At 45.9% G+C, this 21,891-nt stretch overlaps 1 protein-coding gene and 1 long non-coding RNA gene across 9 annotated transcripts in view; one reads left to right on the top strand and one right to left on the bottom strand.

Moving 5' to 3' along the window:
- PDP1 (pyruvate dehydrogenase phosphatase catalytic subunit 1) overlaps positions 1-914 on the bottom strand; it is a 47,377-nt gene extending 46,463 nt beyond the window's left edge. For 4 of the 7 annotated variants that reach the window (XR_012630924.1, XR_012630921.1, XR_012630922.1 and 1 more), the window contains exon 1: positions 784-906. Coding sequence is in view for 2 of the 7 variants with exons in the window: in XM_074884482.1 (XP_074740583.1) it covers positions 254-314 (61 nt within the window). In the remaining 5 variants the exon portion in view is untranslated. Of the gene's footprint in view, positions 1-253; positions 315-783 lie in introns of those variants that run through there. The other 3 variants (XM_074884489.1, XR_012630920.1, XM_074884482.1) reach the window with 3 other exon arrangements.
- A 372-nt stretch (positions 915-1,286) lies between these two features.
- LOC141954542 (uncharacterized) lies at positions 1,287-20,669 on the top strand. Of its 2 annotated transcripts, XR_012632202.1 has the most exons (4): positions 1,287-1,464; positions 6,845-7,025; positions 14,066-14,156; positions 19,749-20,669. It is a non-coding gene; the product is annotated as an uncharacterized LOC141954542 (long non-coding RNA). The 2 variants fall into 2 exon arrangements; XR_012632203.1 differs by lacking the exon at positions 14,066-14,156.
- The last annotated feature ends 1,222 nt before the right edge of the window (positions 20,670-21,891 follow it).

The following is a 21,891-nucleotide window of genomic DNA, read 5'->3' as shown; positions in this document are numbered from 1 at the left end:
GCCAAAGACACCCATGGCTTCCGATAAAAACACTTACCCCAGGTGCCTTTCAGACACTCGACAGACCTGAATGAATTAGCCTGTTAGCGAGGATGGGGAGGCAGTGAGGAGGAACAAGAAACGTTCAACACAAGCAGAACCGTTAATCCTTCCCTCCGGCCAGGTTTTAGCCCTCGGCCTGGCAGTCCCTTCCCCGGGTCCCATCCGACCCCCGAGCCCAGCGCTCCTGCGAGTACCGGTGCGAGATACATACCGATCCGCCTGGGCCCAGGACACACACACATTCTCCTGTCACAACAAGAAGCCGCCAACATCCACAAAGCAGAAGCCCGGGGGGCGGGGGAGAAGCAAGGCAGAGAGTTTGTTAGAGAAGACGGAGAGCTCCGACACGAAGAGGGGGGACGACAGGAGAAGGAGACACGCACACACGCACGCAGCCCGTCTGCGGGCGCCCGCCGCCGCCCGCCCAGCGATGGGAGCGGGCCAGCCCCGCAGCGGCGCGCCCAGAGCAGCCCGCGGAGAGCTCGGCAGCCCGCGCCCACACCCGCCGCCCCGCCGGGCGCCGAGCCCCCCGCCCCGCTCCGCTCTCCCTTCCGGCAGAGGCGAGGCGCCGCTCCCGCTCGCAGGGCCCGCCCGCCGGCACTGGGCGTCGCCGCGGCCGAGACCGCTACCCCCTCAGGCGCCGCGCGGCCCCGATATGGCCGCCCCTCCCCAGCCGCCCGCCTCCAGCACGACCCCCTTCCTTCCGTCCTTCCCTCCACCCCGGGCCGCGCGGGCACAGACCTGGCCCCTTCCCGGACGGCTCGGCGCGGCCCCGCGGGCGGAACAGGGAAGCGGCTCCAGGGACCGAGCGGCCCGAGACACCCCCACACACCCGCCGCTGTCGGCCCCTCACCGCCGCCACAACCACCTCCTGCCCGCGGCCGCCGCGCTGCGCGGCGCCTTATAAAGGCCCTGGGGCGCGCGGCGCGCCGCCCATTGGCTGCCGGGGAGGGCAAGGAGGGCACGTGACACGGAGGCTCGGCGGTGGCTGCGGGAGCGCGGGGGGAGAAGAGGAGGGAGGCGCGGTGTGCGCGCGCACTGCGCAGGGGCGGGAAGGCGCGAACGCGGTGGCGGCGGCGACGCGCCCACCCCACCCCTCCCCCCGTTGTGCGTGAGGGAACACCCCGCCGCCCCTCAGCCCCGGCATCGCCGCGGGAGTGGGGCGAAGCTGCCCCGCCATGAGGGAACCGCCGGTGGGAGGGCGAGCCCCGCCGCACTCGGAGGGAGGAAGGGAGGAAGGGCGGGGGGCGATGCGCGCCGAGAGCGCGTTGCCCTGCGGCACCGCGCGTCCGGCCGCCCGCCTTTTCGTCGCCTCCTTCACCTCCTCCTCCTCCTCCTCCTCACCCTGGGACTGAGGCAGAGGTGAGGGCTGCCGTACCTGCTGCTGGCAGCTCCTCCCGGAGTGCAACGCGGATGTTACAGGTGATTACCCTTGATTTGTGGATAAAAACCGGCCAGGCGCTGTCCCCGGCCTCCTGCTGGTACGAAGTCGAGGAACTGAAGGGAAGGCCGGGGTGGCTCGTCCCGTTGTCCTCTACGTGTGGCCGTGCCACAGTCACCCTCCCAGCAACCTGCCCCCCACGCTCCTTTGGTCAGGAGTCAAAGCCTGTTAAGGAGACTGAAAATGGGAAAATGTCTAAAAACTTATGTAGGGCGTATTGAGTTTTACTCAGAATTAATACTAGAGAGTGGGAATTGTGGGGTTTTTCCCTTGAAATGTGTAACAGTCACAAGGCATGTTAACTCTGCAACTCTGCAGGAGACCACTGAAGCCTGTGCTGCAACATTTGGGTTTTTTTGTTTTTCATTTGCTCCCTGGTGTTTTGTCTTCACCAGAGTCACTCCAGGTAAAGCAGGCTGCCACAGAGTGCGAACAGACAGGGACACCTCTGCCCACTGCTTCTTGAGAAAGCCATGTTTGCTGCTGCTGCTGCCAGCAACGAATGGTTTGAGGGCAATGGCTACCGAGAGGGAATAGTCCTTCCCCAGAAGAGCAGCACCCATCCTTCCTACCAGTGTGGCAGGAGCAGTAGCCTCCTCTCCTTCCTTTCTCTCCCCTCCATTAGATATGATCCTGTCCCCATTCCACATCTCTAGGGCAACATTCAATTTTGCATATGCTTTCGAGATACTTTGATCCAGCCTTACTCTTCATGTAAATTTTTGAATACTGAAAGTATATACATTCAACAACGTTTTGATTTCTTTGATCATCTCTTTCTCTGTTTATAGATGCACGTGCTCTCATGCCTTTCTATTTTCAGGGTGGCCGGGATGCCCACTTTGCTGTGCACTGTTGGCAGCAGATGTTCGGCTAGCCTGTGGAGTGTTGCAATTAGCATTCCTTTAGCAGCTGTAGCAAAACAGATTTTGCCTATACTTGCATCTTTATCCAGTTGGTAGGATGTGTACAGCTGTATACTGAAATCAGTAGAGGAAACTAAGGAAAATGTGCACTTAGTGCCCAGAAGACTCAAGAGGTCTACTTGGGATATAAGAGAGTGGAAAGTACTGCCCTGTGACCTTATATGTGAAAGCCAGCTAGAAAGATAAAATGATGGCACCCTTAAAAATGCAAGTCTTCTACAGTAGTAGTTGAAAGCACAGAGTATCAAAATGTTCATTTATTTGCATTCTTGGTAGCTTTTATGACATTTATTTGTTTATCTAGAACGGTACACCATCATGTTCTCTTTGAGGCTTATTTTAGAATAAAATTTTAGAAAGGTATCTGACAGACACCATTGTACATTAAAGACTTCATTAAACAGCATGGAAGATGAATGATTTACATTCTTTTTTAAATGTAGCACACAGTTAGAAATAGATTGGCAGAGTGTGCTGTAACAACAACCATTTACATAATTTTCTACTTGCAGCAAGAGTGACTGTAAAGCATACAAGTTTAGAAATGTTCTTAAAGACTACGTAAGATGGAACAATTAAGGCATCCTCTTACCCCATCAGAAGGTAAAAGGCTGTGCGAAGACAGACCTGTGCTTGGGTGTATTTGAGTGATAGTCGTATGAGTCGATATACAGAAATGGATTGAGATGAAGTCACCACTGCATCTCCTATTTCTGTTGGAAGTATGGGGTTTGCAGAGTGGATTCATGTTTGACTTCTGAAGAGAATGTTGCTGTCTAGAGTTGCCTATCGAGAAAAAAAATCCACGAAATAATTAGCATTTAGCACTTTTGGTCTTCAGAACATCTTGTGACCATTAGTTTAATTTCCTGTAACACGCTGGGAAATTGAAAGGTATTTAAATTTAAATTATAGCTACCTGATTATCTATTTTATTCATCCCTTTCTCTTCCTGATTTAAGGCCACGAGAGGAGCTACTTTTAGGGCTGATATTGGAAGCTATGGCTCCGTGTCTCACAGTACCCTGTTGATAGCACATATCTCTTTGAACAAAAGACAGAATTTGAATTTCCAGATACTGAGTGAGAAGAGAATTTGGCCTTAGCAGCCACATATAGAAATCCCACAAATGAAAGACAAAATACTAAGACTTGGCTGACATTTTGCTCCTCAAGCTGATGAGAGTTTGCTGGTGTGCCAGAAGTTGGATGTTGTAATCCGACTGGAAAGTTAGGTTTTCCTTTTCTTCATCTTGCTGCTGCCAAGACCTTTTTCTGCACTTTGAGCAACAGTCCATTTTTGCTGATTCTAAATAAAAAAAAATAATTAATAAAAACATGTTGTTCCATGTTTAACATTTTACATCAAGGACTGATGGAAAAGCAAGTGCTTTTAACTGCTTCCAGGTATGTGAAGTCTCTCTGTTTCCCTGGACAGAAGGATTATCATCTGAGTGTAACAGAAGACATCAGCTCTCATCTACCGTGCCTGTTGCCAACAGTGGGTCATTCTGCATTGCAGAAGCGATGGGCAGCTATGCATTCTCACTGCAGCTGAAGTGCTGCAGTAGTTACCCTAAAGCTTTCTACATACATTTCCAGAGAAACCCCATTACAGATCATCAAAATCCATTTTCATTTTAAATCAGGTGTTTGTAATAACCTTCTAGTTTAGATAAGTTCTTGTGCCTAATGTACAAATATTTTATTGATTCAGTTTTACTGAAAGCCAGTTCAGGAACACAGGGTAATACTTCAACTGATTGTACATCCCCTGACTGCTGAACATTTTTACGATATCTTTGCACACAGTGTTTCAGAAGTGCCATTTTGCTCCGGTGCCTGTTGAAAAGAGCAGTCACTCATAAAACCTGTCTCAAAATTGCGTGCACAGATCAAACACTTCCACCTGGCATGCTGCCATACCAGCCTGGAACAGGAAAAAAAAAACCAAAACAGAAGTCGTACAAGTTTTGAAAGCAGAAAGAAAAACCTAACAACGGGGAAAATGAGGGAGAAAAACATACCACGTACTGAATAAATGGGAAGAATAGGGCAAATCTAAAGTGGATTCTTTCATTTCCTGAAAGCATTATAGAAGCAATGACAGCAATGTAAATCTGCTGTTCCACAGAGCTGCAATTTATTTTTAGCAGAAATCAGGAGCATTACATGGCAAAAATAAATGTGTCAGTAGAGCTCAAAGCAGACGGAGTACCTGCAAATAGCAATGGCCTGTGATCTTCAGTCTGCTTCAAAGGAAGATTTTGGTTGTACATTCATGTATTCTGCCTCCCTCTTGGGGAATGTTTGCTGTGGGTGGTGCATTCGTCCTCCTTTAACACAGCTGGGTTCTCGGGTACGGTGATTGCTTCTGAAGTTTTACAATGAGCCCTGCAGAAGGTGATTTTTTAAAAACATCTTACGTGTCAACCTTAGAGTAAGCCAGCAGTGCTGAGCCACATGACTTGTCTCTCCCCTGCCCTTTCTAAAGGGGAGCCCAGTGAGGAATCATAGAGACAATTGCTTTCAGTGGGTATTTTGCTGTCACCGTGGAACCCAGGGATAGTTTGATTTATTTTGTCCCCCCCGAGGCCCTTTGTATCTTCACTCTCAGTTCCTTTCCGAAACGAAGCACTGGGTCTGGTTTCGTTCAGCAGTTGGGATCCTGCTTCCTAGAATCACAGAGTAATTGAGGTTGGACGGGACCTCTGGAGGTCATATAGCCCAACTCCCTGCTCAAAGCTGAACCAACTTCAAAGCTAAGTCAGGTTGTTCATGACTTGGCCAGTGTCGTTCTGGACATCTCTGAGGACTGAGGTGCCCCAGCCTGCCTGCAGCCCTGTTCCAGTGCTTCACCACTTTCATTGTGAAGATTTTTTATTTTTAATTAGTCAGAATTTTCTTTGCTCAGCTTGTATCTGTTGCCTCTTGCCCCTCAGGACTTCTCTTCACCATCCTATTATATTCCTCAAGTCTCATTGGCAGAGAACTAAATGTGGTTTTTGCATTTGCTAGGAGTTGTACACTAGCTTGCACCCTTCACCTGGGTTGGTCTTTCAGGGTTTGGTATCCAGTTTCAGGAATACAGCATTCTGACAACTCGGTGAAGTAAAGGAAATTCTGTAGTAAAATGTTATTGGAAAATAGGGTTTTTTGGGAAGCTTCAATACTTACGACATTATCACTGTCTGTGCTATGAGGAGGCAGTTTCAGGATATCAGGAGGTTGGCTCCAACAATTATCTTGGCTCTGAAGGGGCTGATCCCTTTTCCAGCTGTAGCTCATCATGTGCATTTTTAAAATTTATTTGTTACAGTCATTTAAAAAAGTAACTACATTTGCAGTTATGGTTGCTGCCATGCAAAAGATTCAGTAAGCTCCAGGGGAAGTAGTGGAGATTAAAGCTGGGAGGGGAGAGGAATCTGCCTGCATTTTTCCAGAAAGATAATAGCTTATGCTTAGCAACAGACAAAATATTATTTACCTAATAGTGCTGGAACAATGATATCCCAGTTTAATTTTATCATATGTGATACTTCTGAAATCAAAGATTGATTAGAGATTTTTAATTGGATACGGCCTTTCATCTCTACTTGAGATCACTGGAGTCAAGATATGGAAAGCCAAAGGATGGTCTGTAGAAACAGCTGGCTGATTTGAGTTGAGATGTCACTAGGCAAATGTGAACACTAAGGAATAATAATTTCTCCAGCAAGGAGGAAGAGCAACCAGTGCCAATGACTAGAAGTACCGGTGTTATCTTCTTAGCATGAGGGTGTACCTTGGAGTGGGAAGTAGTTATGGAAGAGAAAATTAGAAATTTAGATTTAGAACCAAGAGCAGACACCGAACCAGTCTCTTAGGTGTCTCTGGGCCAGGGGTTACATCAGGTCCCATTTCCGCTTGTAACAAGGAAGTTTAGAAAGAACACCAGACAAAAGTGACCTCCTTCTCACTCCTGTTTACTTTCCTACGGTTTACCCTTGCCTAAATGCTGGGAAAATAAGACCCAGCTGTATCCTTTGGGGTTTGAAATTTGATGAAAAAATATAAGCATTTGTTATTTTTTCCTGTAGAAGATGAGTTAGGTTACTGTTTTCCTTTGTTAATAGAGTTATTATCTCAAGTGAACCCACCTACATGAATATTTACTGTTTGCTTTATACTGTATGTTTAGTTTATATTTTTAAACAACAAACCAAAAATGTATTTATTCTAGCCTCTTACCTTCAGTCTGGTTTGTCTGCCTGTCCCTAGACAGCGTGCTTCTCAAAACAAGGAAAATACTTTCCCAGGTGGCTTGGAAAGGAGTTAGCTTGGGTCTAGACACAGACAAATAACTGAGAATGTAGTCTAATATATAACTAATGTAATAGTTTTAAAAGATCTTAAGGTTTAGGGCTAGATCCAGTAAATTATTCTTTTCTTCCAGGTAGGTGCCTTAAGTGGAAGGTTACAGAGTCCCAGCTGCTGCCTCGGAGACAAGGAGTGGTAGATTCCTGTGTAACTCGGGACCAGTCTTCACTGCAGGGCGAAGGATTGCCCTCACCTCAGCTGACCTACAGCCGAACAGGAACAGTACCGCCTGGAAAACCAGGCAGTGTGGACTGAAGGTGAGAATTACACCGGTGTTTTCCAGTTACAGGGAGAAAGCTTTAGCCGCTAGGCTATTACACGGTAAGACAGGAACCAGCAGAAGGAGCAACAAGAGAAAGTGTCTTACAAGAGAAATTGGAGCTTTGTTCATGGTATTCAGGAACTGGAGGTAGACACCTCCCTCTGAGAGATCCTGTCGCTCTCAGCAGAACAAAGCTGTGCTCCTGTGCCAGGCTTTTAATCAAAAGAGAAGACTGGACTGCGACCGTTTCTAGCAGGCCTGCTTTAGGGGTGGCCTTCTTGTTCTGAGAAGTTTTTTAGAAGGTCATTCAGGGATCCTCACTCTAGTTTTGCCCTGGATTGGCACCTGGATGCCTTCCTTGGCTCTGGATTCCAGCCCGGGGCTGGATCTAGCTTGCAAGGCCAAATAACCTGCATGTTCAGTTGCACAGATCAATGATGTCCCGGTGGCACAGGCCAGGGAGGTGATGCAAGATCACAGATTTCTCCACAGAGGGGCTGTGCCTCTGAGGAACCTCCAGAAAGATCTGTGAGCATCGGGAAGACATTCAATAAGCGTAAGGTGACTGCTATCCTGCTTGTTGTCAGGAGCTCATGGCATATGTTTCCTGGGGATGATTTTGGGCCTGCAAGTTAGCAGTCCAGGCACCTTACTCTTTCCCCATGATCATTTTACTCAATGTGTTTCAAATGTCCTGGAACATGTCCAGATTGCAAGCTAAGTGTTTTAGAGTAGTATTTTGAGAGGAAGGATTATTTCTTCTACCAGCATTGATACCAAACACTGGGGCTAAACACCAGCCACATCAGGCCCTTTCTGTAAAACTTCTTTGAACTTCAGATGCATCTCTGCAGCCCACAGATTTGTGTAACTGCAGAGGTTTGTTCAATTTGGCTGGATGTTATATAATCAGTCTTTTATTTTCCTTTTGCTTGTGATCATGTTATGTAGGCTGCCTTCTTAAATTTCAGCAACCCTAAGGCAGCCTGAGTCATGTGTATGAGGCTCTTTTTTGCACTGTTGTGTAAGGTAGTGAGTTGCAAAGGTCATGGGAATGAGTTATTTAAAAACTGAAACATGCTGGGCTCTATCCAGCTTAGAATAGATGAGCTCAGAAAGGCATTTACGTTTTAAATTACAGCTTTGGTTATCAAGGACTGGTTGACTTCAAGTTAGTATTTCTGTTTCTTTAGCAAACTGCAGTAGCATACAATATTCCTGTTTCTTTTATATGTGTTGCTGACATAATCATGCATTTACATGAGACAATGAATAAAATATTTACTTTCAATCCTCAGAAAACAAATGCATTCACAAATACTGTCATCATAGGCACAGTCTTCATGCTCATTCGTTTTCAGTGCTCACAGCCATTAATCTCCTTTACCGTTTGTTCTCAATGGAAAACGTTCGATTCACGGTCGAAGTACGTACTTGAGTGCTTTGTTCCACCCGCTGGACAACCAGGTTGCGATGTGTCACTACGCTCTTGTGTAATCTGGCTCAGTCATACCAATGCCATTCAGGTAAAAGGTACAAGAACAGATAACTGTGGAGGTCCCTAGGGCAGGTCCATATATTTCCATTCACTCCGTCACCTGTCTGGTTTAAGCCATCCATCTGTACCCTCATTTTTAGGAAGCTATTTCTTGCTTCCTCCTTCATGTCCCCTCCCAGGCCCTTCAAGTCACCAGCCCTGCAAGAGTGTGTCCGGCCATACTTTAAAGTGCAAGTGCTCTGAACTACCCCAAAAGCACTTTTAAACTTGGATCATTTCACAGAGCAGACCAGGGCACAGCTCCACAGACCACTCTGCAGGCAGAGCAGGGCAGGCAGCAGTCTCTGGCAGAAGGGAAGGGCATTGCAGCAGGGCTGCGGAAGCAGAAGAGAATACAGAGCCACACCCTGGGAGTGATTTTTGTTCTCTCCATCAGTCTATGCAGCTATCCCAACATCATTCTGGCCATTTGTGAAATCCCGCATGTGTAATTCTCAATTACTTCCATTTTCATGCAGCAAAATGTAATCCAGCCTTTGATCACATCAACTCTTGTTGAAAATAGTAAGAGCAAGTTATGGAATGAGAAAAAAATACATTAAATTGGTTTGGTGTGAGAAAGCACTTAAATGTCTCTGATTACTGAAAACCAAAACAGTACAATCCACCTCCCAAAGTATCCAAAACTCCTCCCAACATAACAAAATTAAGTAATAGCGTGTCCCATACAGGCTGCCTAATACAGTATACTGGTAAATGATACAGACAGAAAGTGGTTAAGCCATGAGTTGTGGAGTCACATCTGTGCATGTCAGAGCGGCAAAAAAACCAGAAAACGAAGGGTAGAAATGCAAAGAGCACAGTAAAATGAGTTCAGGGACATGATACTGAAAGGAAAGAGAACACTGGGGCAAAGGACTTCCTGGGAAAGGCTTGGATGTGAGCACAGGTGGGCTCTTGCTCTTTGCCTGTCTGCTTTTTGCTGTGTTCAGAAAAACAAGAACTTAATACATGTCTTTTTAAATAAAGGAATTGTTCTATTGCAGTATACCCAGTACCAGCATCATGACTCAAGGTGATTGCTGGGATCAAACATGAACAGCTATAAAAGGGGAGCTGGAATAAGGAAGAGCAGTGGCTATGAAGCTGTAAGGGTTTAAAGATGTTAGCAAAAAGAAATCCCAGTGATTTTCCTCTATTCAAGTCTTTCTGTTTTGTATTTGCATGTATGAGTGGGTAAAATATAAAAGATTCAGAGGTTTGTGTGTTTCTTGCATGTTAATAATGGAAGGATACCCAGAGTCAAAAAGCAATGCCTTAGGTTAATTTGGAAACCCCTGCTTGAATCTGCCATCACCTGGAAACTGGCAACAAACTCTCTTTCCTCCGGAGGAGAGTTATAAAACCAGACAAGGGAAATCTGCAAAGAGAAAGTCTGTTCGCTTCTCTAGCACTGCTCTTATCCTCTTGAACTATCTCAGGTCGAGCAACTGGAAGACGGCATGTTCTGTAGGCAGATGGCTCCTGGCAAGCAGTCAGTACAGCTGCGAATATGACACTCCGTGCCAAACATGAGTCTGTAATTTCTACAACTGTCCAATTGTCAGCTTTTTGAGGATACCATTTAGTCATTTCCTGGGAAGACAAAGGATGTCCATCAGACCTAATGATACTTCACTTGCACACAGGTTGCTGTGTGGGAGGTGGCTATAACATGAACTTGGAAAATGAACATGACTGATTCAAAATTACAGCAATGGCGTTGATGCAGGAGTGTGCTGCCAGGCAGTTCTCAGAGTCCCTGCACCCTTTGTCAAACAAGGAGGAATTTTCTTTCAACTTACTTTGCTCAGCTGTCTAAATAAGAGAGCAAATGCGCCTCAGGAGAAATGAGAAGTGTGTTAGTTTTCATTAACTTTTAATTTGAAGTCTGCATAACTGAATGAAACCACTGTAGTAATCTGGAAAGGGTATCTGAAAGCCTTGTTGAATCAGAGATAATTCCTCCCTTCTCTCTGAAAAGTACATATTAAAAAGGTGCTTTGTTCAGAGGCACAGTATCCCCACCAGTGCTGGCAAAGAGTCTTCTCCAACTCAAGCAGTGGGAGCAGCTCTAGAAAGTAATTTCAGGCTGCTGCAGGATTCCCAGGGCTGTAGTAAAGGTCAGTGTGTTGTGTCCTTCAGCCGTGTGGAGTTTTGATTAGCAAATCTGCATCGTTGACAACTCTGAACTGCTTCCAGACAGCGATATATTAGGGCTCCCATGTGCACAAGAAGTGCATTCCCCATGCCCAGCTTGTGCTCAAAGGCATGGGACTTGCCACACAGCATTTAGGCTGTAACGCTTACTGCAGCAAGGCTCACACCCAAACATTCCAGTCATATCAGGAAAGAAAAGTTAAAAAATGTTGTTTTGCTGCCAGATCTTAAAAAAAAAAAAAAAGAAAAAAAAGAGGCTAGTTTCAAATACTTAAGGATGACCTATGAGAATAGAAAAACCTCTGGATCTCAAGTGCCTCCCTGCTTGTAACCAGTAATGCCAACCCTCTTGTGAACAGGGATTTTATATATGAAACAAGGAAAATTTGACTAAGGGAAAAGGGACTATAGCGTGACTGAATCTCTTCCTACGCCGTACCATTTTCCAGGGTCATTCCCTAAGGCCATCTTTACAGTACTCACAGTGCCAGACCCTCATGTTTTCAGCATTTTAGCATGCCGGCAGCAATCATAATTCCTTCAGGTGCCTTGCCACCCCTACCTTGTGTTTTGTGACCGTGGCTTAGGTCTGTTTGGCCTTTCTACCAAGGCCAAATCATCAGGTGTAGTGTGGTGTTGGGAAGCCACATGTCCCTGACCCCATTAGACCTTCAGTGATAAGAGTTCTGCCAGAAATCTTCCCACCCCTGTGAACTAGACATTCATTCTTTCTTGTGTCCAAGCGCCATTAATCAATCTTGTGTGGCTAAGGATTAGGTTAAAGGTTTGTCAAGTATAGCTATGGTGTGGTTGCTTCCATATAGTGCATTGGTGTAGCAAATACAGGGTCTGGAGCATTCTTCCGCTTCTTTTGGTCACCAATAAATAGCAAGTGAAAGTTCATTTACTAGATGCCTCAAACCAGGTAGCTACATCAAATATATAAAGAGGAGAGGTTTGGTTTTGGTGTTTGAAAATTATTATTTTTCTTCCTTTTGCTTTATCCTCTGTCAGCTACAGCCACTTTCTGCATCAGAAGAATAGAGAAAAATGCTGTATGAAGCAGAGCTGAATGACAGGCTTGTGCCACATGTCAGGGAGCAGCCAGGGAGGGAAGCACCTCCCTGGTAGCCCAGAACATCAGAGGAGCTGAATGTGCGGAGAAAATGTCACTATATTGATCCATTACTTCTGCTTTGTTTTGTTTTCTGTTAATTCCACACTACTCCCTTATTCAAGCTCACGTATGAGGAGCACTGGGGACTGTGACAACGCAGCAAGCTGAGGCTGCTGACGCCAACGAAGGTGGGAGGGAAAAACATACGTCTAAGTGAGAGAAGAATTTGGCCCAGTGTCACCTTTTGATTTGATACAATCAAGGAAAACTAAAATACTGTTGCTGAGAGTGCCAGCTTTTAACTAACTGCCCAATTACAGGACACTGTATTAGAATTTATGTTAATACCTAATTCTGGATTTCACCTCTTTTTTTTCCTTTGCCTGTCATCTTGAAATGTATCTCCCTTAACACCTGGCCACTCTGGAAATACATGTCCCTGTAGTCAACACGAACAGGGAATGCAGAGGTAATGTGAAATGATTTCTGCAAATATGAACTTCTTGAAAGTTTAATTTTTGTAAAAGTTCATGTCTTTGAGACATTTGTAAGCCAGTGATGTAGATAATTTATTCAGGCTTGCTGAGTGCACTATTTTTCTATACTCTCAGTTAAATACTGTGAATGAAGGTTGCCATAGTTACAGCTGAGTTCAGAAATTAGCTCTGTTGTATTGTAATTCTAGTTTCTTATCTCCTCCTCTTTCTATGGTACAATGAAAGACCCGTTTCCATCTCTGTAATTAACCATGATGCAAAAGATCTTGCTCATTCATTTAAAAATGCTTCAGCAAATGTGGGAGGAGGGACATTTTCCATTCTCTTGTTTTAACCAAAACCAGTGAGTGACAAGGTACTTCCTGCACCCAGTCGGCATACCTTCTGTGCATAATTTCAGCTTAGTCCTTGAAATTTAGTTTGGCATTTTAATTCATTGCAAAAATATACACCATAAAATAAACAGGTACACCCACAACTTCCTTTTATAAGGGATATATTGCATGTAAAAACCTGCATTACATTGGCATTTATTTTGAAAAAAAAGATCCCAACATGACTGGAGTCAGCAGGTCTTAATATTGGCTTCTGTGTGGTTTAGATTGAAACTTAAAATGGTGGCTGGTAAGCAGGAATCATCAATGACTTCATGCAATATCTACTGAAAAGCGAATGCCTTCTCCTCTAGATGAGGAACAAGGTGTCTGTCTTGCCGTCAGAACAACTTGTCTCCATGAGCTGTTTGCTAACACATGAAAAATGACACGTGAATGATCAGTAATGATTCAGGAGCTTTTTCAGGCTCCTGGGTCATTACAAAGCAGATTGGGAGCCGGGTCATACCGCCCTGCAGGCGAGGGCTTGGCACATCTGGGTCTGCCCCGTGCTCACTGGTGAGAGCAACAGCTGCTCTGGGCCAGGCGGCCACTTCTCAGGGGTCCAAGCGGGCAGCAGGGCAGCGGATCAGCAATACAGCTGCAATAATAAATCCTCACCATGCTCCTGCCTTCTGCTACCTGCATTTCTCACCCACAGCCCAGCCCCCTTCCTTGTTCTGGCTCTCACGCTTTGTGGACCCTTTGCCAGGACAGTGTAACTCCCAAAGCTAGAAATAGAGAACTATTAATTTTTTTTCTCATTGCGTTAGATACTGCTGTTTCAGTGAGTTGAATCTGCCCAGAGAGGGGTCAGAGGGCTGTGCGGGGAGTGATTGACTTCCAGGAAGAAGCAAGGGGGAGCGAGGGAAGCAGGTCTGCCTCTCCTCTTGGCTCCACTCTATCATCAAGCTTTGCCTTTTGAACTTAAAGTTGGGTGTTTCCATAGGATTTGTTAAAGAATCAGCATCTCTTCTCTAATACAATAGTGAGAATAAATATGCTTTATTCTCTGGAAAAGGTGGACGGGAGGGCACATCCACAGCAGCCGGGGCAGGCATGGCCAACCCTTGTCCTCTGAACATTTTCCTGGAATTTTTTTCCTGGACAGGAATAAGGCATGTGTGTAATTACAGAAGAGATCCACTGGCCATTTGGGACAGACCACCATAAACTGACATGAACAGGGTTTTGCTTTGAACATGGTATTTGATGCAACACTGGCATTTACCATGCTTTAATATTAAAATCAAGCTCTCTGAGATTACATGCATGTCACATCTACACAGTGGACATAATGAAATATGCGTTTCATACCCATAGTGAAATAAATCTTCGGTTTACTTGCAGCCCGTGATCTGTGATGGCATATGCTTGGCTGAGCACTGCTGCTGACGGATCGCTGTGCAAGGATGCCTTACGCTGGGGGCTGAGCCACTTGGTGAGTCACTGGAGTAGAACGCACGGTAGAAAAGCTCATTTCCCCAGTTACTCAGAGGTAAAATATTTTTGGATGCATGCCTGGTTTGTGCTAGGAATATTGAGGCTGTTTCTGTTTTTCTGATAAAGTTCAGTTAAAGGAGAGAGAGAGATCTCATTGCTGCAGTTAACACTGAATTCTCTCGGCCTACAGCTGAGTTTTCCTTTCCAAATCATTTTGCACAGCTCTGTCTGAAACATGCCTTGAAACGGTATGGTCAGCTTCTGTATCGAACACAGAGGACTGCATTTACTCTTTCATCTTTCCTTTCTATTTAATCCCCCGTAGCAAACTAGCATTGAGCCCTTATCTGAAACATGGACCATAGGAAATCTGTAATTTTTCAAGCCTTGATTAGAACATGAAAAGTCATATGATAAAAAAGAGATTTTAAATGAATAAATCCACTTTTATCTCAGTTAAAGCTATGTGAGTTCTTAAAATAATGAGTGTAATTAAAACCATGTTTTTAATTAAAACCAAAGCAGTGGAAGGAGTGCCCAAATTTTCCTGTAGTGAAAACCTGATGAGGCCAAGAGTGAAGGAGCGCTGGAGCTGGGGGTCAGCCAGTAAAACAGGGCATGTTCTGAACTCTGGTGTCTGAACACAGTGCTGATCAGCTCTCATGACATCTGGATGTGAGCAGCTGAGTGCAGAACTTCCTCTGCCAGCAGCAGACACGGCAAAAGCAGACAACCAAAGAGAGAGAAGTGAAGGATTGATCAGTCATGTGTCTCCAAGTTCAGTAAGTCCATGTCTATCAGGGTGGGAAAAGGATGGGCCATTTCCCAAGTCAAATTGTTTGTCTCTCCATTTATTGAATTCTAACCTCTTCTAAACATTTTATTTCTTGTGCCCATTCTGTTTCTGAGGGGGTGGCAGCCTGGTCACGGAGGGCAGCAAGGTCATCTGAGCTGCATATAGTTCTGATGGACCAAAAAAAGGCACCATGCTGAACACGGTGAGAATTTCTGGCCATTTCTGCTGGAGGCACAATACTACAGCCTTGTTGGCACATGCTTTTAATGCACTAAAGCAACAAAGTGGTCTGGTAATCAAGTAATGGTAGGGAAAATAGGGTAATCAGGCAAGGATATATTTGACATCAGAAGGCACCAAGCCTCAGTGGTGACAAGGGGAAACCTTTTCTCCCCATCGAGCCCCTCATCTTTTCTCATGTTCTCTTGTCTGTTGTACCCCATGTCACTTACTCCTTTTACTTTCCACAAGCAAAAGAAATGAGATGTATTTAATGCCTTTCCTCAAATTCTGCCAGAGCTATGGCAATTCTCCGCTTTTGGCTCAGGGTCTGCCACCCTTTGCAGCTGGTGTTCCTTTGCTCCACTCTGCATCAGGTGATGCTAAACCAGACCTTTGGAGGAACATGTCAGTGTCTGATGTGTTTGTTAATGCGGAATTCAAGCTGGTGCTTATAACTAAGCGAACACTTAACCACAGATAATCAACCAGAAACAGCAATGGAAGCTGGAGAGAAGTTATTATAAGTGTGTGCCTTGTCCCTTTTTGGGCTGGGAAGTGTGTCTGTCAGAGCTAGGTATCTGCAGTTCTGCAGAATGCCCCTGAATGTCACCTTCAGTGTGAGTCCTGCAGGCTGGGTCTCTCTGAGCTGCGGGTGCTCAGTGCTGGTAAGGCATCTGAACAGCTCAGTGTGGGAAAGGAAATGAGGGCTGTGGGCTTGTCACCTTGTACAAAAAGCCCTTGGACTGTGCAGAGTAGCCTTTGCTCCCTCCAGCAATGTTAAATGACCTACCCGATTGGACATCCAGTCTTGCCCTGGGTGGTGGAAGGAAAAGTCTATCCAGAAGAAGAGACTTGTAGCCGCAGACGAAGCAGTACATCTCTTGGTCTGCCCTATCTCTGGATCTCATAAAGGCAATTTCACTCTGGCATATGTAAGAGAAGCAACACCTGTCATTACGACACCTTGGAAATCATCATCAAATAGCTCTTATAAACATCAAACACAGGAGAGATAAGCACCTGGGTAAAAGAACAAATTGTGTGCCCTCAATACCGTGAAGCCAGCACTGAGGGAAATATATTTCCCATAAGAAATCCACAGGAAAACCTGCAGTTCCTGCAACAAGTGAGAGGAAAGGATGGAGAGTTACAAAGCCCAATCACTTTCCTTTCCCAGGGGTGGGAGGATGGGTGTTGGGTTTGTTCTTCACAGACCACAAAGCAGATGTCCAATTTCAAAATGAAGTTTGGATAGTATGAGACCTGAATAGAAATCCTGGGGTTTAGGTTGGTTGTTTAGAGCTTGGTGTTCCTGTAAACCTTTTTTTTCCGGGAATTTCCTTTTGCACTATCCAAGTCCTCTTCAGTGTGTCCAGGCTCCTTGTTTCCTGGGCATGGGCATGGGCATGGGAACCTTAATGTCCTTGGTGTGAAATGGTATTCTCCAGGATGCCAGGCTTTGTCCTGTGCTGCAGGGAGCTGTAAGCCCTGTTCCTCCTAGGCATTTCCAGGCTTCCCAGCTGTGGCAGGTGCATCCACCCAATGAAAGCAGAGCTTCTTGGCTACTGAGGTGTGGCAGCTCCTGGCTGCCTTTGTTCTCAGGGCTTCGCGGTAGTTGGGGCCTTTGGCCAATGGGAGCCGCTATTGACTACAGGTCAGATTTGGCCTGAGTATAAATGGAGTCCCCTGGGGAGCCATTTGGAGCTTGTCCCCTGGAGCAGCACGCTGCGGTCGAGGACTCTCCCCTTGGGTCAGGACGCTGCCCAAGGAAACTCCTCGAGGTGCCTTGGGTCGGATGCTGCCCTGAGAAGGTCTTTGAGGTTGAGAGCCCTCACTTGTCAGGTGAGTGATAAAGCGTTTTGGGTTGCCCTTAAACCCTATAGAGTTCTTTGTTATGGGTTTTGGGTTGCCGTTAAACTCTAGAAAGTTGTTCTGTTCTCCTCTCACAGACATTTGGACCTGTAATTTACAGAGAGCTAGTTAACTGTGTTAATAATAATAAATTTTTAATTTTTTTATTTTTTGGTGGTTGGTTGTTTATTTGAGAGCCTCCGTAACAACTGGCGTAGTCAGCAGGATGTCGATAGAGGAGTTATTACAGAAATATAGTTGTGCCCCTTCTCCCCCAGATGTACAATGGGCGAAGGAGAGGTGGTTTGATCCGGTGGAAGTTGTGAGAAAGTTGGAACAAAGCCAGGGAAGTTGGTGGATAAGCGGAAGTGAAGGAAAAATGGGCGCCATTTTAGGTGCCTGCTTGATTCAGGCGCAGGATTACTTTGTAGTAGTGGAGAAAGAGAATTTAGAGGAGCGGTTGGAAATCGATCATTTAAAGACAGAATTATTACAAGAAAGAGAGAGAAGGTGGTTATTAGAAAAAAAAATTGAAATTATGCTGGCACGAGCAAAAAAGCCTCCTAGCGTGCTCAGATTCGAAAGTTAATTACCAGTGTAGATCTTGAGGAGTGGGATGGAGATATTTGGGGAGAGTCTGATGAAAGTGGCTCGGAGGAAATAGAGGAATTGGAGGAAAGACACGTGCAACCTCTCATTAAAACAGAAAGGCATACAGGTCCACAAGGTGGGAACCCCCGAACCATGGTCCGTACAACCCCCTAGATAGGACCCGAGCTTAGTGAACTTCAGGTTAAATATTTGTGTAAACCGGGTGAAACTGAAACCGAGTATTTGTGGAGAGTTTCTTTAACCGGGGGGGATTAAATTTTGTTGAGTGATGATGAGACGGGAGGTTTCTGGGGTCCCGGAGTGTTTTTAAGTGATGGACCAGCGGGTAACCAGTTGATATCATCTCAAGTGGCTTACTGGGCTGGGGTGTGGACCCTAAGGAGAGGGGGGAACCTGTTACCATTAAAGTAAAGGGACTGTCGGAGGGAGTACAAAAGGCGGCTGGCATTCAGGTGATGCAGAATACTGCTTGCCATGCCGGTGGATCCCAGCCACCTTAGAGCTCTTATTAGAGGGCTCCCGGATGCCTTAAAGATCCATGTCCAGTCCCTCAGAGAAAGTGTGCAAAGAGCTATTGAATGCAACCAGCGAAACCCCTCCAACCCTCATGTGCACGTGTTAACGTGGGCAGAAGTGTTACATGATCTGGTTACTTATGGGCGAGAGATGGGCTGGACTGACCCGGGTGGGGGTGAAGATGGAAGCCGGAGGGTTCGGCAAGTCAGTCGGAAACCCCCCCCCCCAGCAGCCTCCTGGTAGAGAGTTAAGGGATAAGTCAGGTCGATTTTACGATTCAGGAAGGAATCATCTTTGGCGGAAGGCGTTGGCACTGGGGGTACCCCGGGCAATATTACATGGGCAATCTACTGGTAACATCTCGAAGTTGGTGCAATTGCTGGACGGCAGAACTCGAGAACAAAGGCAAAATATTAGGGTTTGATGTTTTGGCAGGTAAACAGTGGTGTTTACCAGACAGCAGTGTGGAGTTTTGGAGTTAGGGGGACAGAAATTACCTGTGTCTCTCAATATCCATTGCCAACTGCTGCCAAACCAGGGTATTTTTGAGGTGATTCATGATACTGAAAAAAGGTTATAAATCGTACACATTCCCCTTAGAATTCTCCGGTGTGACCAATCCCCAAACCAAACAAAAGGTGGCAATTAACAGCCGATTATGGGCGGCTGAATGCCCATCCAGGCCTTTTGTCAGCTGCAGGGCCTGGCTGGGCTGGGCGTGCCCTGCAGGAGCCTCCCGCCATGTCTGGGACCAGTTCTTTGTGGTTCCTTTGTCAGAAGCAGAGATGGCTTTGCTCCCATGTGGGAGGGCGGGCGGTTTACATTTGCATGTCAGACAATTGCTTGCTATGCACTGGCTCAAAAGCTCGCTAAAACCACTCCCGGAGTAGGGGTTAAGAGCTCTGGAACACACCCCCACACCCCCCCCCCCCTCCTGTGGGAGTCGGACAATGAGAAACTGCGAGGAAGCCCTATGTGCAGTGACATCATTATTGCCACACAGGGCAGATGATAGAGAAGGAAACACCCAAATCAATTTAATCAGGTAACAGGAGCCACTTTACTGCTGGGGTGGTCCGGGAGTGGGCACACAAGGCATCAAGTGGGTGTTTCATACACCATATTACCCTCAAGCTAATGGCATGGTTGAGCAAATTACTGGCTTGATCAAGAGACATGCCAATGTTTCACGACCTAACTGGGATATAAGGTTGGTACAAGCGGTTTTTATTGTTAATAAGCACTAGGGACATTATGTGAACCTAAAAGTACGAGCATTTTGTCCTACGGGATTATCAGGTGATGATGCTCCTATATTTGACAATCATAAGGGCCAATTCCCCCTGAAAATATATGCAGGCCAACCTGTCATGGTGAAGTTGCTCTCAGCTAGCATTGTGCCTATGACCTTGGTAAAATCTAGGGGGTTTGCACACCCCATACTATCCTCAGGCTAATGGGCATTGTCGACATGCTTGGGAAGCCTTAGGGAAAGATGGAAGAACTCACCATATTAGTGCCCAATAGATAATTACTAATTTTTAACTTGAGGCCCGGGTTCTGATGTGAGGCCTAGTTCTGTTTTTTTGTTAGGATCTTGGAGGAACAGATGACTTCGACATCCTGCTTGGCCATGGGGATCCATATGGACAATCAAGACTTGGATGACAACGTGGTGGCAAATGAATCTTGTGAAATTGGCAGCATTCAGAAGAATGTGATTGAACTTGGTGCTATTGTGTTAATGTCACTTTAGGTCAAAAAATGAAGAAAGTGGCAAGAGACTTGAGGCAATTGTTGCTATAGTAAGCATTAATTGGTTAATTGGATATGTTTGAATCTTCATTGTTAGAATGGTTAATCAGATTCCTTCAGTTTTGAGTGTAATACACTGTATGGTTGGAGGGTTGTTTTTTTAAGATTTGATTGTATGATCATCTAGGGATGACAATCCACAACGAGTATGGAGACTCACCAGGACCACACTCCCTTTTAACCTTGGAGGCAAGAGGTGACTGCTGCACCACTTCAAGGAAACCAGCTGAATCATGACTGTAGTCACGGGGTGGATTGTGGCAGGTGCATCCACCCAATGAAAGCAGAGCTTCTTGGCTACTGAGGTGTGGCAGCTCCTGGCTGCCTTTGTTCTCAGGGCTTCGCGGTAGTTGGGGCCTTTGGCTAGTGGGAGCCGCTATTGACTACAGGTCAGATTTGGCCTGAGTATAAATGGAGTCCCCTGGGGGAGCCATTTGGAGCTTGTCCCCTGGAGCAGCACGCTGCGGTCGAGGACTCTCCCCTTGGGTCAGGACACTGCCCAAGGAAACTCCTCGAGATGCCTTGGGTCGGGACACTGCCCTGAGCTGCCATTAAACCCTAGGGAGTGGGGCTTTGTTCTGCGTTTTGGGTTGCTGTTAAACCCTAGAAAGTTGTTCTGTTCTCCTCTCACAGACATTCGAACCTGTAATTTACAGAGAGCTTGTTAACTGTGTTAATAATAATAATTTTTTTTTTTTTTGGTGGTTGGTTGTTTATTTGAGAGCCTCCGTAACACCAGCCCTGGAAAATAAGAAGTCTGAAATATTAGGAGCTCCCCAGAGACACAGATGTGGGAGTCCTGGGCAACTGTGCAGCTCAAGAAACCAGCAAGGAATGAGGCAGGTCCTGAAAAAAATCTTTCTTTTTACTCAGAAGTTCATTTGAAACTGCTCTGCTGGTTCAAAGCCTGCTGATTTTGATGTACTGGCATTTTCTGATGAAAACCAGCTGTTTTGATGGAAAAACTCCCACCAGCTGTAGGACTTACATTACTGCCTGGCAGAGATGCAGTGGCCAGTGTCAGCCGGGCCATCAAGCTCTGAGCCCCCACGCCTGGGGAGCGTGGCCCGGCCAGGGTCCGTGAGCTGCCTGCAAGCCAAGCCAGGACCAGAGAAGAGCCGTGTTACAAGCAGGCAAGTCCTTCCTCACAGCCAGCTGCTGGAAGAGCCTGGCCCTCCCCTTCTTTGCCTGTTGATGCAACAGGGCTACCACAGCTCATGTATCTCCAGAGCAGTTTCTACTTTGTTTATTGACAATGACAAAAGCCCACTTTTACTTCTGTCAGCAGAGGTGATGTGACTGTAAACGAGCAGGCTGCTCTTACTCCTGCATTATCAGCAAAATTGCTAGCTAAGCACTAACTCCTGGACCCTTTTGTGGCTGATACTCAGCAATGATATATGGAGCAGAGCAGCAAAACAAGTTGCCTATTTACATTTCGCTATGCTGGGGGTGAGAAAAATGTTATTTTAACACTGAATTGACTGAGTACATAAACAGGAAATGTATGTGTATGCAGGTGGGTATATGGCCCCAGCATATGATTTCATAGAAGTATATTTCTGATCATAATTGATCTAAAATAACTGGGGTTTTGGTAATGTCTAGCTGTTTTGCCTCAATTCATACTTTCTGAGTGAATATAAGATGTAGATGGCAGTGATAAGAAGCTGATGGCCCTGGAGTGGTTTGCATGTTGTTCCATATAACAATACATATAATGTATACATATAACAATATGATATAACAGCTTTAACCCAGATTATGTAGGCATAACATTACACAACAAACATTAACTTGAGATAATTACAGGGAGATTGGGTTTATTTGATTAAGACCATACTTTCTCCATTAGAAACACCAGTTCTGCTGTTTTGTCCCTTTAACCTCCTCACTTGGCACGGAGAGCAGGGACAACACG

Source organism: Strix uralensis, chromosome 1, assembly GCF_047716275.1.
Source record: "Strix uralensis isolate ZFMK-TIS-50842 chromosome 1, bStrUra1, whole genome shotgun sequence".
Classification (NCBI taxonomy): Eukaryota; Metazoa; Chordata; class Aves; order Strigiformes; family Strigidae; genus Strix; species Strix uralensis.
The sequence above is the reverse complement of the archived record's forward strand: the minus strand, read 5'-3'. Positions and strand labels throughout refer to the sequence as shown.